At 44.1% G+C, this 18506-nt stretch overlaps 2 protein-coding genes and 1 long non-coding RNA gene across 3 annotated transcripts in view; 2 read left to right on the forward strand and 1 right to left on the reverse strand.

Moving 5' to 3' along the window:
- Positions 1-18506, forward strand: part of LOC144097732 (hepatocyte growth factor receptor-like) — a 77265-nt gene that overhangs the window by 18345 nt on the left and 40414 nt on the right. The window lies entirely within an intron of this gene.
- Positions 359-18506, reverse strand: part of LOC144099219 (uncharacterized) — a 21909-nt gene continuing 3761 nt past the window's right edge. The window contains exons 2-3 of the long non-coding RNA XR_013307349.1: positions 3941-4065; positions 359-2376 (exon numbers count right to left, since the gene is read on the reverse strand). This is a non-coding gene — a long non-coding RNA (uncharacterized LOC144099219). The remainder of the gene's footprint in view (positions 2377-3940; positions 4066-18506) is intronic.
- Positions 5178-12867, forward strand: LOC144096814 (plexin-A4-like). The gene is made up of 2 exons (XM_077629686.1): positions 5178-5343; positions 11623-12867. The coding sequence occupies exon 2, from the start codon at positions 11695-11697 to the stop codon at positions 12865-12867; it is 1173 nt and encodes a 390-aa protein (XP_077485812.1). The 5' UTR covers positions 5178-5343; positions 11623-11694.

Genomic DNA, 18506 nt, shown 5'->3' on the forward strand with positions numbered 1-18506 from the left:
TGTTTTTCTGGAAGAGGAAACCATGTCCGCTCTTTGCCATTTCCTTGGATGCACGTCGATGCATGATAATAGCTTTTTCGTTTGCTGCGCGTTCTCGGTTTCCAAGCTGCTTCTGTATACTCGTGTACTCGTGGCGTGTATACTCATACTCATACTGCATACGCGGGGTGTGGCCGCCGTTTATTCTTTCGCTCATTTGCGGTGCGGCCTCTATGAGGCATTTCAGTTTTTCTTTCAAAGAACCGGCTTGCTTGTTCAAAAGTGCACACCATACAGCACATCATAACAGATCTCATATATAACAATGTGTGAACTCTTGAGATAAAACACATTTTTTTTAAACCTTTTTTTCAGAAGTGCAGCAGTTGAACAACAAGAAGCGTAGCCGCCTAGCTTGATTTGAATCACTGCGATTATTACGAGTCATAACAGAAGATTCTAAACAAACTTTGTCATAATTTGCCAGTGCTGAAGAGCAGGTAGTTGCCACTGTGTGCATTCCCTAGAAGCCCAAGTTCATCCAGATTAATTTGCATAGGTTGATTTCTAAATTTAGAAAACATTCTCACCGAAACAATCATTTTGGAACAATTATCACCACATTATTGCAATAGAAGCCTCAGAGAGGGATAGTAGTTCGCGCTGCACTTCGTCGCCGATGGGATATCGCTCGGCTTATGCGGTTATGACTTAACAGAAGCCGCTCGGGATTCGAGCGCTTCAAGATCAGACGGTGAGCCGCACACCTCCTAAACAGCCATTCCTTTGCCAGAAGGCTATTTGCCTTTAAATAGCTTCAAAAATGATCTACACTTTTCACAACGCACTCACGGTTGAAAGGCGAGTTCGAACCAACAATTAAGCAAAGTATGTACACATTGGCAGCTTTAGAGAAAATCTGAACATTGCGGAAGCGAATGACGAGCCCTCATACGTGGCCATGTCCTGTTGGGAAAGTAGACTGACATAGCATTTTGACTTCTCCATATGACTGTGCCGCCATCGAACGAATGACAGCACGGGAGCGCCTTGTTGGCTAATGTTTGCAGGCTAAAGTTGAAGTAGAGTGTATATAGCCTGTTTCCTGTCTATTCAGCGACTTACCAAGTTCTTAGCCAGACATCGACACCGTTAAGGCTTCGTAGGTAATGCGCGCTTACTGTGAACACCTGGCCGAGGTTTCGATTTCCAGCACGGACACCGGAGGCCACTGTATGCGAGATAAGACTATTGCATGCTGATATTTTGTTCCTTTTAACAAAAACCTTGGTGCTCGAGATAGAGAAGAAACTTTCTGTCTGCCGCGTCACAATTCCCTAATAAAGATTTTTCTAAGCACAATCCACTATTTATAAACATATATTGCTGAGCGCAGGTGGATAATGAGCACTTCTTAAGCGCAAACGCTTTTTGCAGGATTGTCTCAGCCTTCATTGCGCCGCGCCCCTTATGTCATATTCTGCTTTGTTATACATGCGTGTATAGATATAACGATTTCATTCATAATTTATATCATATCCACTCTTTTGTCCTTCAACACTGGGCTACCCTCGTGCAGTCACTTAGGTCGGCCAATTGTTGAGGTAGGTAGGAGACTTCATTTAATGTGTCTGAAAGTGACGTCACAGTCGTCATTTTCCTTAATTTTTGCAGCTTGCGAGTAATGACATAACAGCACAGAGGCTTTGTGCACAAGGAGGAATTGCTGCCAGAATAGACTGCACGGGTAAACACGACCTCGTTTTGATTTCTTTAAACCTGCACAAATTGTTTCAGGTTGCTGCGAAAATTGTATTAGCCCGTGCTAACTCAAATTCATCGGTTTACGCCTAAGTACACGAGAAGGAATTTAAGGTTAAAATTATAAAGAAACTTGCAATGACAAAATTCTAGCTCGCTTTTTTACGCCAACAAAATGGCAGTCTCTGCATCTTGCTCGAAGGACTCAAAGTTTCTTGTCGAAGGACTCAAAATATGAAATACCGCGGGACATCCATTTTGCTTTATAGCTGGAATAATAATAACTTTTAGGCCGTATGTCACGAAGCCTGCTGCGGCATAAATATGTCTTACAAAGAAACAAACAGCCGTTTGTAAATCAGAATACTTCGCAACGAAGTTGCTCATTTTTATTCAGTTCTGCTTCTTCAAAGTAATTTTCTGCGGCAGACTATCAACGGCGCTAACTTAGCATCGAAGGAGTTTGCCAGTATCGCCGCATCAAAAAATATGGAATGCACCAACCTCAAAATTCAGGGATACTGATGTGAGCTGGGATTCGTTGTCAAGCGCAGAATGCAGCAGTGGGTGGTTTCCGACTCGTCACGTCAACATGGAGGTGGACTAGACTAGGAGCCCTTCCGGCGTCTGGACCGTCTGCGATAAAAGCAGGCAACAAATCCTTTTCACGGCATCCTTATTCTTCAAGTCTTTATCAGTCTCAAAGGGCAGGGGCAATGAACAAATTTAGAAACTCGTCGGGGTTGGAAGCAGCGCGGAAGGCGAGATGAAAATGACAAAATGAAGCGCCCAATAACGGCCCCACTACTTGTGCATAGCTGAATTGCCCCAAAGAGGAAAATGAGGGAGGGAAAGCACATGAGGTGGGTTTCCTGGGTCGGTGGGTCTAAACCATGTGCACCGAGTCGAGTGCTGTAATTAAATAACCTGAAAATTGCAGACACATTTGCGCGCAGTCAGCAGTAGTCGTTTCAGGTGCTTCTCATTATTCGATTCAAAATAGGCTGTTTTAGCCATTGATCAATGGCTAAAAATATCCTGTACAATCGTAAACATTGATCTCCAGCAAGTTTGGAGATCGCACAAAAGTTTGGCAACGCACAAACCGGCTATCACCATCGGACGCCTTCTCCCCCGCCCGAAAGACCGTCACCCAAAAGAAAGGGCCCAAGAGAGGTGGTATACACGATTCCCTGCTCGGTCCACCCGGCCTCGTACGTAGGGGAAACGAAGAACTTCGCCGAAAAAATGAGGCAACGCAAAGCGGACGTCCGACAAATGAACCGTCAGCGCAGCACGGTGCCGAACACTGCGAGGAATATGACCACCGAATTGACTTTGACGGCACTATTGTACTGGAAACCGAAGCAAACCAGCGCAGGAAGATTCTGCTTGAGTCGTGGCACATACAACAGACGCGAAGGAATGTTAATCGCTCCCTGGGGACACTTCCTTCGTCTTACATTCATGGTTTGCGGCCACTGACCCGGAGGTATTCAACACGAGGGCTTAAAAACCCAAGCTGCGCATCGCCCGTAGTCACACCGTGAAGAAGGGACCGAGCCTGTCCCGAAACGTCGTGTTTTTCAAAAATTAACCTGATTGCCGTAAGTCACCTTTCTACTAAAATAAAGTTTGGAGTGTGTGTGACCTTGCCAGTGATGGTTATAACGTCAAAACCGCGCTGTTCCCCGTCGAGATCCCATAAACTGTGACTAGAAAAGTTGCTAGTAACATTCACTCATCAAGAAGTTTAAACGACGCTGTTTGCCAGGTTATCGAAAATTACCAGGCTGAACTGGAAGATAGAGAGAGCAAGTTGGATTAAAACTCGTTTGAGTAATATTACTTTCCATGTTCCCATTTAAGGGACGTGCATGACAACGCGTCTTAACGCCATTTACCTTTTTATAGATTCAGCAACTGCAGGAGATGTCACAGTACCTCTACTGTGTTTCAAGGCACAAATGATATCTGCACTTACACTGCATATAACGAAACCTGGTACGGAATTAAACTGCTCCAGAATGACACGAACGTTATGCTGTTTAAGATATTTAAACGGGAAAGTCGGCGACCACGGATCTGTTTGAAAGATAGCTGATTTCTCTTCTTCAAAGCCATATTGCTGGACGAATATGATAGCATAGCATGGATGGAGTGTAGCAGTATCCCTGCATCACAAATCTAATTCACTCACCTCAAAATTAGAAGCTTGACAGCTCCCTTTCGTTGTAAACCACAGATTGCGGCAGCGGCTGTTTCCGGCATTCTGAGCGTAAAGTAGGGTAGGAGTGCTGCGAGCGTGGTGCTATCTGCGATATACTGCAGACAAGACCTAATCACGACGGGTTATCGCAGGTCAAGTGCAAGTGCATGAGACTTCGAAACAAGTAGCTACATCCCAATTTAGCAGCCGGTTGGAGCGCCTCATTATCTGTGCGCAACTCAACCGCCCCAAAGTGAAGAGGGCTTTCGTACGAGAAAGAGAAAGAATAGCAGGTGGATAGCACCCGCAGTGGGGAGCGCGTGTTGATGGGTCTTAAACACGTGCGCTGACTGTGATTACGCCAGACGGCTTCAACCGCACTGCGATTCGAGCAACATGTCGCGCACTTGCCGCTTCCGCCTGCTGCTATTGCATCATCTGGGCGCCAAGGCATTCGACTCGGACTGGGAATGCACGCGCATACGTGACTGCCGGCGGATAGTGAACCTGGTAGCCTCGTGCGGAAGTGAGGCGTTCAGCCTGGAATGCGGAGGAGGGCTTCGGCCTGATTTTCTCCTAAGCGGAGTACCTATGCATGCGTCATGATGACGACCACATATAGATTAATTGCGCCATAGGAAAAAAAAGTCTTGGATCACGCCAGTTCTACAGCCAGGCCAGCTCTACATCAACCCAAGACTATTAACTGCTACCTCCCACACTCACTCTTGAGAGGAAGATGTCCTACATTGGGCAGCTACAGAACGACACCTTCCCTTCGCCCCCAAACTGACATGTCAGTCACCTGAAAACTGATACAGCGGTGACAGAAAACAGAGATTTGCAACTGCAGACCTGGCGGTGATCAGTGAAATGATGTAGTCAACCTCCAACAAAAGAACTATTGACGCTTTTCAGGCCTAAACTGGATGCAGTGTGCCTATAGATTGCGCTTTAGGAAAAATAGTTGCTTTATGCACCACACCAGCTCTAGACAGTATACATTATATTATGGGATGCGGTCCATGTATTCCAGCTGGTATTCTGTAATCTTTTTTGCAGCCTTAGTTTGCGTGGAAGGTGTCAACTGAGGGTGCCGCGGCCGTAAGTATATCCGGGCGCGTCGGAAGCGTTGCGTTTCTAAGAAATTTGCGCGACACGTCAGGTATATTCAGTTCCTTGACGTCCAACGCTGTGCCTTTGGGTTGCATTGCACGCATCGTGCAGGCCTGCTCAGCTGGGAGACAGCGCAGGCACCCCAGAGTGTAGAGTGTGTTCGGACTGTGTAGGTGACCGCCGCAGACTTTCGCCCACATCAATGAGTGCGGACGGAACTGTCGGTGGTAGTGCTGTTTCCCGAGGTACTGGGGAGGAGACACTGTTGGGGCTGAGCGGTAGGTTATTGATACGATCGTTGCTGTTGATTACTTTAGTTCATAGTTTTATCCTTTCAGAGTGCCTCAGGCTATGAGAGATGGTAGTGGAGGGCTCCGGAAATTTCAACCGTGTAATGCTCTTTAACATGCAGTCACATTGTACAGTACACAGGCCTATAATATTTTGCATCCAACAAATGCGACCGCCGCCGCCGGGATCGAACTCGCGTCTTTCGGGTCAGCTGTAGGCTCTTGCTTTGCAGCCTTAGATTAGCTTGTATTTGCGTTTGCTATCTCACCCCATGTAGTGTTTACGTAGCAGAAATGAAAACATGTGTCTATGTAGCATAGTATGTCGTTATGCACCAACCACTGCTAGGATGTTCCGTTTCCTTCTTATCTCCTTTTATCAAGTTTCCCGTCCAAGAAGTTTGTGGCATGCTCTGGAAGACAAATGTAACGGCTTACTGATGTACAACAATAGAGTGACGCGGCGTCACACACATTCATTAGTTTTTTGCAAAGAGACTTCATGTGTTTTCGAGCGTAAAAATTCGTTTCTTTCCACTGTTGTCGGACCTCACTTGTAGTTTACAAAGGGCTTTGCTCTTCAAGGGCAGTAATACAAACGCTTTGAGAACGCCTTGAACAATATCCCCATTTTCAGTCGTCATTCAGGCTCATTATCTTACCAAGTTCCGTTATATTGCAAACGTTCACTTTAACGCGCTTTTATTAAATATTTCAAGACGTTTTTAGCTTTCCAGGGATATTAAGCGAAGGGTAGTAGATGCTCTGAAGCTGAAGGGGTCAGCTTTCAATTTCGCTCTTTTTGGTAAGCGTCAGGAAGGACGGATTGATTTTGAATGAGAGTCTTTTATGACAGTGACAGTAATAGATGTAGGTTAAAGATGTTCTATGGTGTTGAGGGGAAAACGGAAATGAAGGAAACGCTGCACTGGTGTTCTTGTACACTGTGTTTCGTAGTATATGACACCACTTAGCACTCGGTAATGGGGATAGCCCGATATGCCGCATTGTACGCTGAAGCAAATGTTTTTACATGATGTTGCTGCAAAGATGTGTCGTGAGTTTTGGTGATTACTCTACCGATGACATAGTATGCCTAATGGAGTGGTCTCAGTACAACTGATTGCATTATTTGCAATTTTTTTAACGAAGAATTTGTCAATAAATGATTCCGGAGGACGCGATCGATATCTGCGATGAAGTTAAGGAATGTGGTGCTAGTTTGATGATTCTTGTCAATTAGTTCAAGCAAATCTAGTATGAAGTCAGCAACCTGTGCTTCAATTGAGAAGGTGGTTCTTGAAAGAATGCTTGCAGAGGTTAGAATATTTATTAAATTCTCGATTTGCCGTTAGGTTCTTAATTGAATTAACATAAAAAAGATTTTAAGATGTTCAGCATAGATCCAGACATAATTATGAAATACTGACGCTAATTTACTGTAGATGTCATTCATGCTCACATTTAAACTTCGCTAACCCTCTAATGCATGTTGCAAAAGAAAATTTTTAGAGACCATTTCTCTACTAAATTGTGTGGCCTTCGATCGATACCGGGCAATGGCGTGGATACTCTATGCTGCGCACGTTCCTGCAACGACGTACCGAATAGATATTATGAGGAGTAAGAAGGTATCGAAAGAGACATTCGCTGTCTTCGCTCAGCGCGAATAGGATGAGAGATGGCAGTTACCAGCTGATCCTCGCACAGCGAATACCTCGATGGAGTGTTGTACCTTTGGGCTCACAGCGCCGTTATTTACAAGATAAAACTAGTGCAGCTGGCAAGGTAAAGTTAAAACATAGTTTGAACTAACAATAAGAAGTGGATGCAGTAAAGATTATAGCAACTCGTGAGAGAAACCACTTGTCCATGACTGCTTGTTCTGCACGGCAGTATAAATTAAAGGGCTTCTTAGATTGAAGATAGGTATCGAGGACATAGATTTATATTGGCTTTGCCACTGTCATCGTCGTCGCTACAACGCTGACGGCTGCGGCGTGCGTCAGTTCTACTAGAGGCTTTTAGCTGACCGGATTTACGTTGCACTTCGCTGGAAGCTCCCCAGTGGGGCACCAGCCGAACGTAGCGCGAGTAAAGAGTTTTAGCGCAGCGTCTAAAACGCCCGAATGAGCTTAGTAGCGCGGAGTGCTGTGCTGCCCCCCCCCCCCCCCCCCAATTGGTGAAAAGCGGATTTACGCGGAAACTAATATAAATCACGCTTGTTCTTATTATACTAAGATTGCTAAAGTCAAACAAAATTTGTGTTGCTATTCTTTAACATTAGTGGTCCGCATAATCTGCGCAAGTATGTGACGTTAGAAAAAAAAAGAACGTTTGGCACTGTGATGGTCAAGCCAGGCTAAACCCCGGTTTGCTCGCTCACTCGCTCGCTTGGCGCCCTCCGCTGGGGTGACCAGACGAGCGGGTGAGCGGGCGGGCGAGCGCACAGCACTGTAAACCCCCTGGCCGCCTGAGGTTCTGTACATGCGCAGTGGCGTCCCCTTTCGTCCGCTCCGCTCCGCTGGCCTTGGCTCGCTCTGCTAAAAGTCTCTATTTCTCTTCCGTCTTGATTCTCCTCATTCTACATCAGCACGAGGCAGTAATAGTGGCCCATTTAACGCCAGCCGACAACCCCCATGCGTTTTCCTTTTCTTCCTTCGCGCAGCGGCAAAAGCACTCAAATTCACACGCACAATTAAAGGTATGCTTACGGCAGCTTACTATAGTTATCATGACTTTTTCTTCTCTGTCCTAGCTCCAATTAGCCGAATGCGAAATAGGTTAGCTGGGTGGGGGATATTATTAATGAAAAGCATTAGATGGCTCAAAAATCCTGGTGTCGCGCATAAAGTGGCGGCGTTACAAAACTGGCGATTGGACGAAGCAGTGCCATGTCATCGGCAGGAAAATATGAAATATTAACCAGTAATAGTCAGTACTAGTACTTAGCATTGCACTAACTGAAAATAAATATAATAGAAATAGAATTGAAATATAATTAAAATACGATTGGAATGGAATTGGAATATTTTCGCATTACTAGAACCCAAGTTTCTTAAAATGTCCGTAGTAATGTATTTCATTCTTTATTAATGCCCAACTGTGACGCCAGCGCTTATGCAGACTAACGCGTCAATTAAGAAAAAGAAAAGTGTTGTGGAAGCGCTCGTCCAGGTCTACGCCGCTGTTGACCCCTGGCCGCTTAGCACCAACGTGACAGTATACCTGACTGCTGAGCTGGCGTCAGCAGACAAGCCTCCGAACGGCTGTTTAAATTCCCGGACAGAAACAGCATCAGTGTATCTTATATGCGTAACGGTACAAATTAACACTGCAACTTCGTGAGCCCATGGAGAAAGTTGACCTTTCTACGTCCTGCTTAATGACCTTAATGTTGATAGCTTCATGCGCATTTAAGTAACTGCAGAAATTTTTTGTAGATATGATTATCACTTCTGCGCTGAAGTGAGTTGCAACACTATATTGGCCTAAAGCGCACATTCTTATAAGGTCTTATAAAGTAACCACACGAGCACAATCCGTGCAGTGCCGTCACCACGGCCAATGTGAAAGCCTAAAAAAAAACAAGAAACGAGTGGACATTAACGGACTGTGTTTTCGAAGAAGGCTGCAAATTTCGCAGTTGTGTGGAGAACCTTCGGCATGTCTAAAAAAACAGCCATTAAACCTGACGCCTTTCCTGTTGTTTTTTCAAGAACGACTTGCAATGAATAAAAGTTCAGCCGGGAAAAAAAAGCACCGAAAAGTTGACTGAGCCTTAACTCCTGCTGACTGACTCACCCATGCGAATAAGGCCTATACATCCACCGACTGCTTTTTCTTAGTGCGGAATAGTCGGGGAAGTTCAAAGACGGCACGGCAGGGACCACTCACGGTCGGGACTACAATCATCAGCAAAGGCTTCCTGAAATCTGCGTAGCACGCAAAGCAAGGCGGCGCTTTGGAGAGAGGAACTGCAGGCTATTTTATTCCTTATATAACACGACGAGACAGCAGCAAGATTCTGGTAAATGGACAGAGCCAAATACGACATGCGGATGTGCTAATGGGCAAGAGAAAAAGGATCAGAATGAAACCGACGTTTTAATACTTAACAGCCTTTAATGTTACAATTGGTTACTAGTGGAAGCCGGAATGCGGCAGACAAAGCCATGTATTATGAAAGTTGATCCAAATGAACCACGCACGCTGCATTGTCATGCAGGCTGTAAGCAGGGAGCAATTCACATGAGACTTCACAAAGAGGGTCAAGTTTCCTTCCGTTCTGAACTTTACGAAGCCAAGAGACATGACTTACTGTCGCATAAGATTGTGTTTTTTGTCTCATGCCTCCGGTCATGTGTTAAAATAAGCGTATAATAGCGAAACATGGCATAATGGTGTACGGTATATTATAACATGAATAAAACAACGAAAACCAAAGATTATTGCCTGACCGAGAGCGGAGTGAGTTCGCATCAATAACAGAAGCAGCGATCCTGCTAAGAGTAGTGCCAAATGCTTTGACTGAAATTTAAATCCAGGATTCCCCTGACACGAGATACCGTTAAGGGTGCAGCCAAAACGAATACTATCATCTGAACTGTCTAAAACTAAAGAGCAGTCGGCTACCACAGAATCCATACGACTAGCTTTTCTCGCTATCTTCATCTTTTGTGTTTTTGTAGCCGCCGCGGTGGCTCAGTGGTTATGGCGCTCGGCTGCTGACCCGAAAGACGCGGGTTCGATCCCGGCCGCGGCGGTCGAATTTCGACGGAGGCGAAATTCTAGAGGCCCGTGTACTGTACGATGTCAGTGCACGTTAAAGAACCCCAGGAGGTCGAAATTTCCGGAGCCCTTCCCTACAGCATCTCTCATAGCCTGAGTCGCTTTGGGACTTTAAACCCCCGTAAACCAAACCATTTGTGTTTTTGTGGCCGGCGAGCGATTGATTTGTTTGCTTGTAGATATGATTGTGCCCGATTCCAGAAGAATATTCATCCAACGCTCTACTCCACTCGATTCATTGTTTCGCAGTGAGCTATCCAGGTGAAATACGATCCACTTGTTTAATTTCACAGCGCACCAGAAGACTAACGGAAGCAGATTATAAAAAAAATTTAATACTGGAAAAATGGCATCTAGCATCCTCCAGGGAACGACTACAAGGTTGTCGAAGAAAGCCAAATGCAGGGAAATTTTTCAGTGAACAGTATTTATAAACGTTGTGCAATATATTGTTGTATTAGTGTGGTTAAGCGGAAGTGCTTTGCTGATGGTAGAGCGTTTTGATATTTTTTGAATTACGCTGCCTCTGAAATTATATATAGGCTCTTAAAGGGTGTGTAATTCTAAAAACTATATCGGTAACTTAAACACGGGGCCTAATATATGGCTTGGTGCATTAGATATCTTCCTGGTTATATCGTCAAATAAGGACATCCGGTAATGTGAAGCACAGTTGATTGGTCCTTCATGTCTAGAAATACGGTGATCAAAATACCATCACTGCAAGAGAGATAAAAAAATAAAACCCTAAAAGCATCCTACGCTTCCATCAATAGCCGATGTGCTGACGATCATGCATTTGCTCTATGTGTCATCAATAGAGAATCTACGCTGCATAAAATGATCGTTGACGTGCGCTGATGAAGCCGGCGAGATGAAAACATGATTTCGAAAAGTGTCACTTATCGTGCTTTTTCTGTAAAAGAGCGTAACTATTGTCAAAATATTGGCGCTATATACCCACGAAGCCCGAGTTTTGTGATCTAGGATAGTATAGACCCAAGTGTAATTCAAGCTAAACAGCAGCAAGAAACCCGGTGCCGGCTTAGTTTCATTGCCACACTTTTAACGATGATCGCAAAATTTCTCCTTGAATCGTCTCTGCCAAGAGTCCATCATCTTTCCTCAAAAATATATTTAACTGACATGAGTGCCTGGAGTCACCGTCAGTGGATGACTACGAACGGTAACGCCTTTCGGAACGCAGGCTCTACAGATACAATATCTTTTGTGGTCGTGTTAAAAACAGTAGATGTTTAAATTACTGAATGCACGTGTTAGAGAAACACGCAATCACGCGATTGTTTTAGTTAAAGGTGTCAAATATATGAACAGTAAATCTGTTTAAGCATTGCCAATATATTTAAAGAAGCCGTGTTCACGAAGAAAGTTTTAGGGCACTACAAAGCAAAATAACGAAACAACGAGAATGCTATTTTTATTCTGCTTCTTTTCCCCATTTGTCTATTCATTTAGGCCCTCTGAAGCCACATTGGGACAATTTGTGAAGATTGTACAGACACCTGGCCGTGGAAGTCCTTATCATTGATGATGGAACACAAGGGCCCAGCGTCGTCTTTTGCTGATGTATACTTTGTAACGCTGTTCATGAGTGTATGTTACGGAGGTGTTCAGTCCCTGAAGCACTTCAAGGCTCAAGAAGGACCCCTGGAAAACGTTCTGCAGTTTAGTACGCCGGAAGGTGGTGGTATTGTTATTGCAGGTGGTCAAAACCGACTCTATAAGCTGTCAGCAGAGAGTCTTTCGCTTGAAGCTGTTAGCGTCACGGGGCCCAGTGATGACCTCCTCTTATGCGCCCCACACCACCTTTACTGCGTTCACGGAAAGACTGCAACGGCCAACAACAAAAATCAAATTCTACTGCCGCTGGAGTCAGCTTCAGGCGTTCTGGCCTGCGCATCAACACTGCAAGGAATGTGCTCATTTCATCAAGTTTCGCACGACCTGAACGTCAGCAAGCCCATCGAAAAAACAGCAAACACCGATTACGTTGCATCGAGCGCAGGCACAGTTGCTTTCTTTGGTAGCGGTAGAAACGCAAACATCCTATTCGTCGCTTCGGCGTATGATGGCCAGCCTTCTGAATACAACCCTTACACTCTGTCAGCCAGAGTACTGACCACACCCTATTCCTTTAGCCTTCGTTCATCCACTCCCACAGCTGGTTCTTTTGTAAAAGTGCTCGACTCTTTCAAAAACTCCTACCGTGCACGCTTCTTGTACGGCTTCAGCTACAACGGCTTTGCTTACTTTGTTGCGGTTCTGAATAGCGGACGTTTATCCGGCATCTTTGAGACCAGGCTTGTTCGTGTGTGCGAGGACGACTTGTCGTTCAGAACATACACAGAGTTACCCATACGGTGTCTAAAAAAAGTTGATGATGTGAATAATAACGTCAGGATCGGCATCAGCGCGTCCTTAGAGCAGTCTACAGCTGGAAATGAGAACGGCAGCAAAGTTCTTGCCGTCGCATTCGGAACTTCTTTCGGCGGAAATCGGAACTCCAGCGACCCAAGCCTCGGTTCAGAGCTTTGTTTCTTCGACATGGACAACGTGGAAGCTGCGTTCCGTAAGACAGTCAAGAGCTGCAACAAGGGGGAAACTACGGTGAAGCTCATCCAGTTCTTCGGTAACAACCAGCTGGACTCCAACTGCACTCCTAACGTGAGTTACCTACGTTGTCTGTACATGAAGTGGTAAAGCTGAATAAATAATTTAACTAGTTTTTAAAAGGTCTCTGATGCCCATTAACATGGGGAGTTTTCGGCATATAGAAGATATCAGGCAAAATAATATATTCCTTGCAACAAAATGCGATTATTTCGATTACTGTAAGGCAATAAAAGAACTTTTCAGAAGTATATTTCTTTGAAACGCGCTTCTGCTTTTCGAAATTTTCCTAGCATGCCTCCTGAAAGAGAATGATTTCATACATTTCTTAAGACTTTCAGAAATTGTGTAACTTTAACGTAATCATTTTGTATGTTGCATGAAGAGTTTTTCGCTTCATGATTTTCATCTGCACTGCAGGGGGGTCATGGCACGTAGTCTAAAGATTTCTTCAGAAATGTAATAATTTATTCCACTGCAAATATAGCCATTGCGGAAATTAACAATAAGCTGCGCCATTCTATAAGTCTTGGCGCCCAACCAAATTTCTTCAAAAGATATGATTGCGAAAACATGTTGATACCACCTACGACCCAATCAGCCAACATTCATTCAAATATTTGGTTTTATTCAATTGAACCGGGCATCTCTGATATGATAGCATTAAAATGCGTTTCGACTAAAAGCGGCAGCGTTAGAAAAGAGCAGCAGAGATTATATTTTGTGCAGCGGTGGCAGAGTGTCGGCGTGTAGCAATGCAATTACTATCAAAACTGAAGAGATTTAAAAACACTTTACAAAACCCGTCACACGTATGAAGCGACGGATATTTGTCCAGTAACATGGAAGTCACTTGGCTCACGGTCGCAACACCACCGGCGTGATGTACAAGAGATGCTGCCGTTTTCTTTAGGCCACCCGCATCTGACAGAGTAGCTGAGCGAAAGCGGAGACGAGTAGGACCAAATTTTGAGAACTTTCAGCCACGCTATCCACGCATCTGCATCCTCTTAGCTGAGGTACTCTTTAGGTCTCCACCAGCGAGGTGGCTGAAAAGCTCACAGTGCCATCCATCTCATCAATTAACCATCAACCGCTGTAGATTAATGCCACGCCAGAGTCTCTGGCCACTAAGATCTCTGACTCAATATGCTCGTTAACGTATGCTGGCTTTTTTTCGCATACGGCTCGATAAAAATATGCTTTTTTTAATTTGCCTTTATAGTTTATACTTTTTTATTTTTGCTTTCCCATGCAATTTGTTCTCCATGAACACTTAGCCCTGTGCGCTTGTAAAGCTCCACCTGGACAATGCTGTTTCTGTTTAAAAGACTAAAACTAGGATACACGTTTTAAAACTGCAATTACGTAATTTGATTCGCTGGGTGACGCTAATGCAACAGCATTTTCTATTTCGCTGTTTTAAAACAGCAGGAACGAAAGAACGCAGAATATTTCCACTACTTACGAATAGGTGGCGGGCTCATCGTAGATTGCTTTGCTTTACTGCGTCGCAATTTGTTATTTTCAGGAACAAAGCGATGACAGTATAGACGGATGCAGCACAGGGGTTAACAGTCACATTGAAGGCCTGCTGCCACTCGTCGGCCGCGCAACCATGGAGTTCAAAGAAGGCTTGATGACTTCCATTAATGTAATGAAACAAAACGGAGCCACCGTTGCATGGGTGGGCGACAACAGCGGTTACCTCCACAAGGTGAGAGTGCCCGCCTCTTTGATCTTTGATTCTCTGATGCCAGCAAAATTATTTGTGGTCAGTGGTGGTATGATCCGCGTACCGCTGCTGATCGTATCAATCTTATGAAACCGTCTAACATATCTGTAGACATGAATTTGTTTTTCACTTTGCATATAAGTATAGCAGATATAAAAGTGCAAGTTTTTACTTCACTTTTTAGTTTTTACTTCTCTTTCAAGGAAAGCTGATGTTTACCTTCGAGAAGTAGTCGTTACCGCTAAGCTTATATCTTAGACAATTTAACCTGCACACCGCTGAGCGCCTCATAGCATAGGTAATATGTGTTTGATGATGCAGATTGCAAGATTTCTTGAGTTCTTTGCGTATAGCATTTATCTATTATTTTTCATCATGAGAGGGCATTGTACCAAAGGCTAGCTCAAGCTATGAAATGAAAGCCTCTGCAGCTATGACTACATGAACTTATGTAATTTTTTTTGTTCGCTGAGGTCAAAAAAGTTACGGGCTCTGAGGAAGTTAGTACACGAAAACATTGGCGGAGCTTGGCTTGTTGTTTCATGCTTGGAAGCAGTAGCGCATCAAAAGTAATCCACGAAGAATAACATGAACACAAAGCGTTAACTAATACGTGCATTTATGTAAGCAGCACTACCGTGACATTAAAAGACTTGTGTAACCAGCTGGAACGAAGGTAAGCAAGATTTTTTCCTTAGACTGACAGATGGGGTGCTCACGCAAGCATTCCCTAGTATGGCGATCTTTTCCGCATCGATAATTTCTGGTGGGCGCCTATTGTTACTCTTTCAGACTGAGAACAAATTATCAAGGAGCGTCCTACATGCTTCACGCTTGTTTTCACTGTATTTGATTCACAGATGTTGCAAATTTATCGAGAGGGACCAGCATTCCTTTGAACCCAGGACTTTCAACATGCTTACACTTTTGAGAGAAAGTTTTACCCCGCATGTTTTAGCATTCAAGCTAGTTCTAACAGCATGCTAAGATGCATGGACGTTAGCTTTATCTTTAATCTCGATCACACCGGTTGGGTCTATGAGCAACGAAATAGTAAGCCGGTGGTACAATACTATTCTGAGCATTTCAAAGAGGTCCAAGAAGCTATTTTGAACCTTTGCTTTCAAAATGTTCTTCGAAAATATCGAAATATATTCACTTTTCTAGCAAAAGTGCGTAGGTTAATTGCCACTCGCAGGCTATCACGGACAGATATCTTCAGATATTTGTTGCAGAAATAGTATGAAGAAAATTGAAAATTGAAGAACAAGAATGTGCTCGATCGCCCTATCAAAAAAAAAAGAAAAAAGTACTGCTTCTGTACTTGCATATCGTCTCTCCATAATCTGAAGCAAATTTCAAAACGGATAGCAGTATCAGTTCGTTTTCTAGCTCCTAACAAGGTGGACAGGCTACGAAAGTTAAACAGATATAACCATCACGTGCCTAGTGAGTGCGAAAAGAAGCATCGAGTTCCGTTGGTTGAATGCAAAGAGGGCATCATGTACCAGATTGCTCTCTCCTGGGGACAACAACTTGTCTGTTTGCTGCCTTGGTGATCAAATTCGAGAGAATGTTCGCGATGTAGCAAATAAAAATGAACAAAACGGACAACTTGTATTACACTGCAACAGGTGAAAAGAATGCAGGCCGCTGCTCGGTAAGTTTTTTTCAAGTCAGAAAATGCAAAAGTAAGCGCACGCGAGAAATTATGGAAGGGGAAAAGCCAGCCTAAGAAATGTTTGCGTGAGGCTCACGTCAATCAATGTCTAAAAAAAACTTCCTGACCTTCGTTCCCACTGACTACACGCGTATTTTGTTGCTTCAAAATGCATAAATAGTTGTGCGTTTTCCCAGCTGTTGAATGATAGCGCTGTGTGTGTTCTTGTCGTTCTTCGTCCCTTGTCATTGAGGTGCTACGGCTTGAAAAAAATTGTTTGCATGTAAAGCATTGCCATAATGTTGGATGTAAAACATGAACCTTTGTTCCGAGCTACAATGAACAGGTTTTGGCTGTATGGTGCAAAGCATAATTTTATTTCAGGTTAAATTACAAGGTGAGTCATCGAAACTTCTATTCTGGACGGACTTGTCACGGGGAGGAAACGTTCCCATCGAGAAGAGCGCTGCTCTAGATAGGCAGGGAGCTTATGGCTACTTCTTGTTGCATAACAAGGTACGCATGTTTGTCTGGTTTACTTGCGGCCTTTGGCCAACTCTTTTTGTGCGAATTGTAGCCAGAAAGATCAACCCTATTCTGGCGTAACACACGCTCCTTATCTATGTTAGGTCTAGTGGGTGAGGAAGATAATAAAAAAAAACAGCTGTCCAGCTTGGCCCATGTGTTCTATCCCCCACTGTTGTTTGGCACGGCATTGATGGGCTTAAATAACCAGAAAGAAAAATAGCAATTCAACAATCAGTAAGCCGCCAGTGCAGGTGTCGAAAACTTGTAGTACGAAAAATTTTCGTTTAAAATAGAGACAGATGCTGCTTTTAGCAGGACAACTGTGCATAATAATAAAGGAACAAATTTTTGCTTATTTTTACTAAGAAAGAAGAGGTTTCATTCCGATGTTTTTTATTCAGGTCGTCACAATACAGCGTTGTACTCTATGCTGCTCAGGCCAAAGAGATGAATGTCATACACTACGCCCCTAACACCACCACGGTGCACTTACATCGCATGCTGTGTTGAAATACTTGATGCACCATTACGACAGCTAGTGAATTATGAAAAAAAAATCCGTCTCAATGATCATGTTTTCACTCTTCTGAAAAATTTAATGAAATAGTTTGTGCATGGTCATGGCACATCATAGGTTTCATAGTGTCTGCTGCTTTTATAAAGATTTAGCTAAGTCCTATAAGAACAGCGGCATGGTTCTGTGGCTGAAATAAATAAATTAGCCACCATATAACGTAAATAGAAGAGCCGTGAAATTTTCGAGAATAACTTGACGGCCAGTTTCACGCCAAATCGAAGAAAAATCGTTCGGCTGGTGACACTGCCAGCAAGCAAAACCACGCAGTGCGCATGTAGCTCAACGAGGAAGCACGGCCACGGTATTACGCAGGGAGAAAAGAATTGGGCAACACCTTTTTTGGAATTATGTGCCTTCACTTGAATGAACAAAAAGACGCATATTATATTCAGATATCCTCGAATGAAGGAGAAGGGAATAACTCTTTAGAACACTGATTTTTTGGTGCACTATGCACGATGCCACTCCAATTATCTTCGTAAAGCTGCAGCAGGGTTGTTTTTAATGTTTTTGTATACACAAATGCAACAATATATTTTGCACTTGTTACATGCGCCGACACTGACACTCGCCCCTCGTGGCGAATGGTGCGGTAATTTTCGTAGGTAGTCCTCAGACCTATCCCTTCACGTGCAATTATCATTTGCTGAGATGTCATCCTGACGATTCTTTCAACTCTAACACACCTGCATAACTAATATTTTCTTCTGTCTTCACGCACTTCCTGATGACAAAGGCACGCTGTCTGATATTACCAGCAATACGTCTTAGGTATCATTCGTAATGCCTCGAGAGAATCGCACCAAAATACAAGCACCTCTGCTCGTATCTGTGGAAGCTTGCTGCGTGAAGCGGTTTGTGCCAAATTCATATCTCTTAGTCGGGCATCTTAATGTGGCACTTTTCATGGGGGAGATTTTTTTGCATTTGTCCAAATATAGGTGGTCCAGTTTCCGGTCGGATCGTGCAGTATCTACAGCTCGTGCTCCAAATGCCTGCGAGGCCACGAGGACCCATTGCGATGCGGATGGTGCGAAGGAAGCTGTGCTCACGCGGGAGAGTGCCCTGAAGGAAAAAGTTTGATATTCGACCGGTGCCCCGTCGAAGTCCATACGGTAAGCACAAAATCACAGCTACTAGTTAGTGGGAATCATTTGGCTTGAATTTCGTTGCTTGGAAGGGAAAGACAGCTCGTGGCCACCCAACTCCCTGATGGAACTTCCAGAGTC

Source organism: Amblyomma americanum, chromosome 7, assembly GCF_052857255.1.
Source record: "Amblyomma americanum isolate KBUSLIRL-KWMA chromosome 7, ASM5285725v1, whole genome shotgun sequence".
Taxonomy (NCBI): Eukaryota; Metazoa; Arthropoda; class Arachnida; order Ixodida; family Ixodidae; genus Amblyomma; species Amblyomma americanum.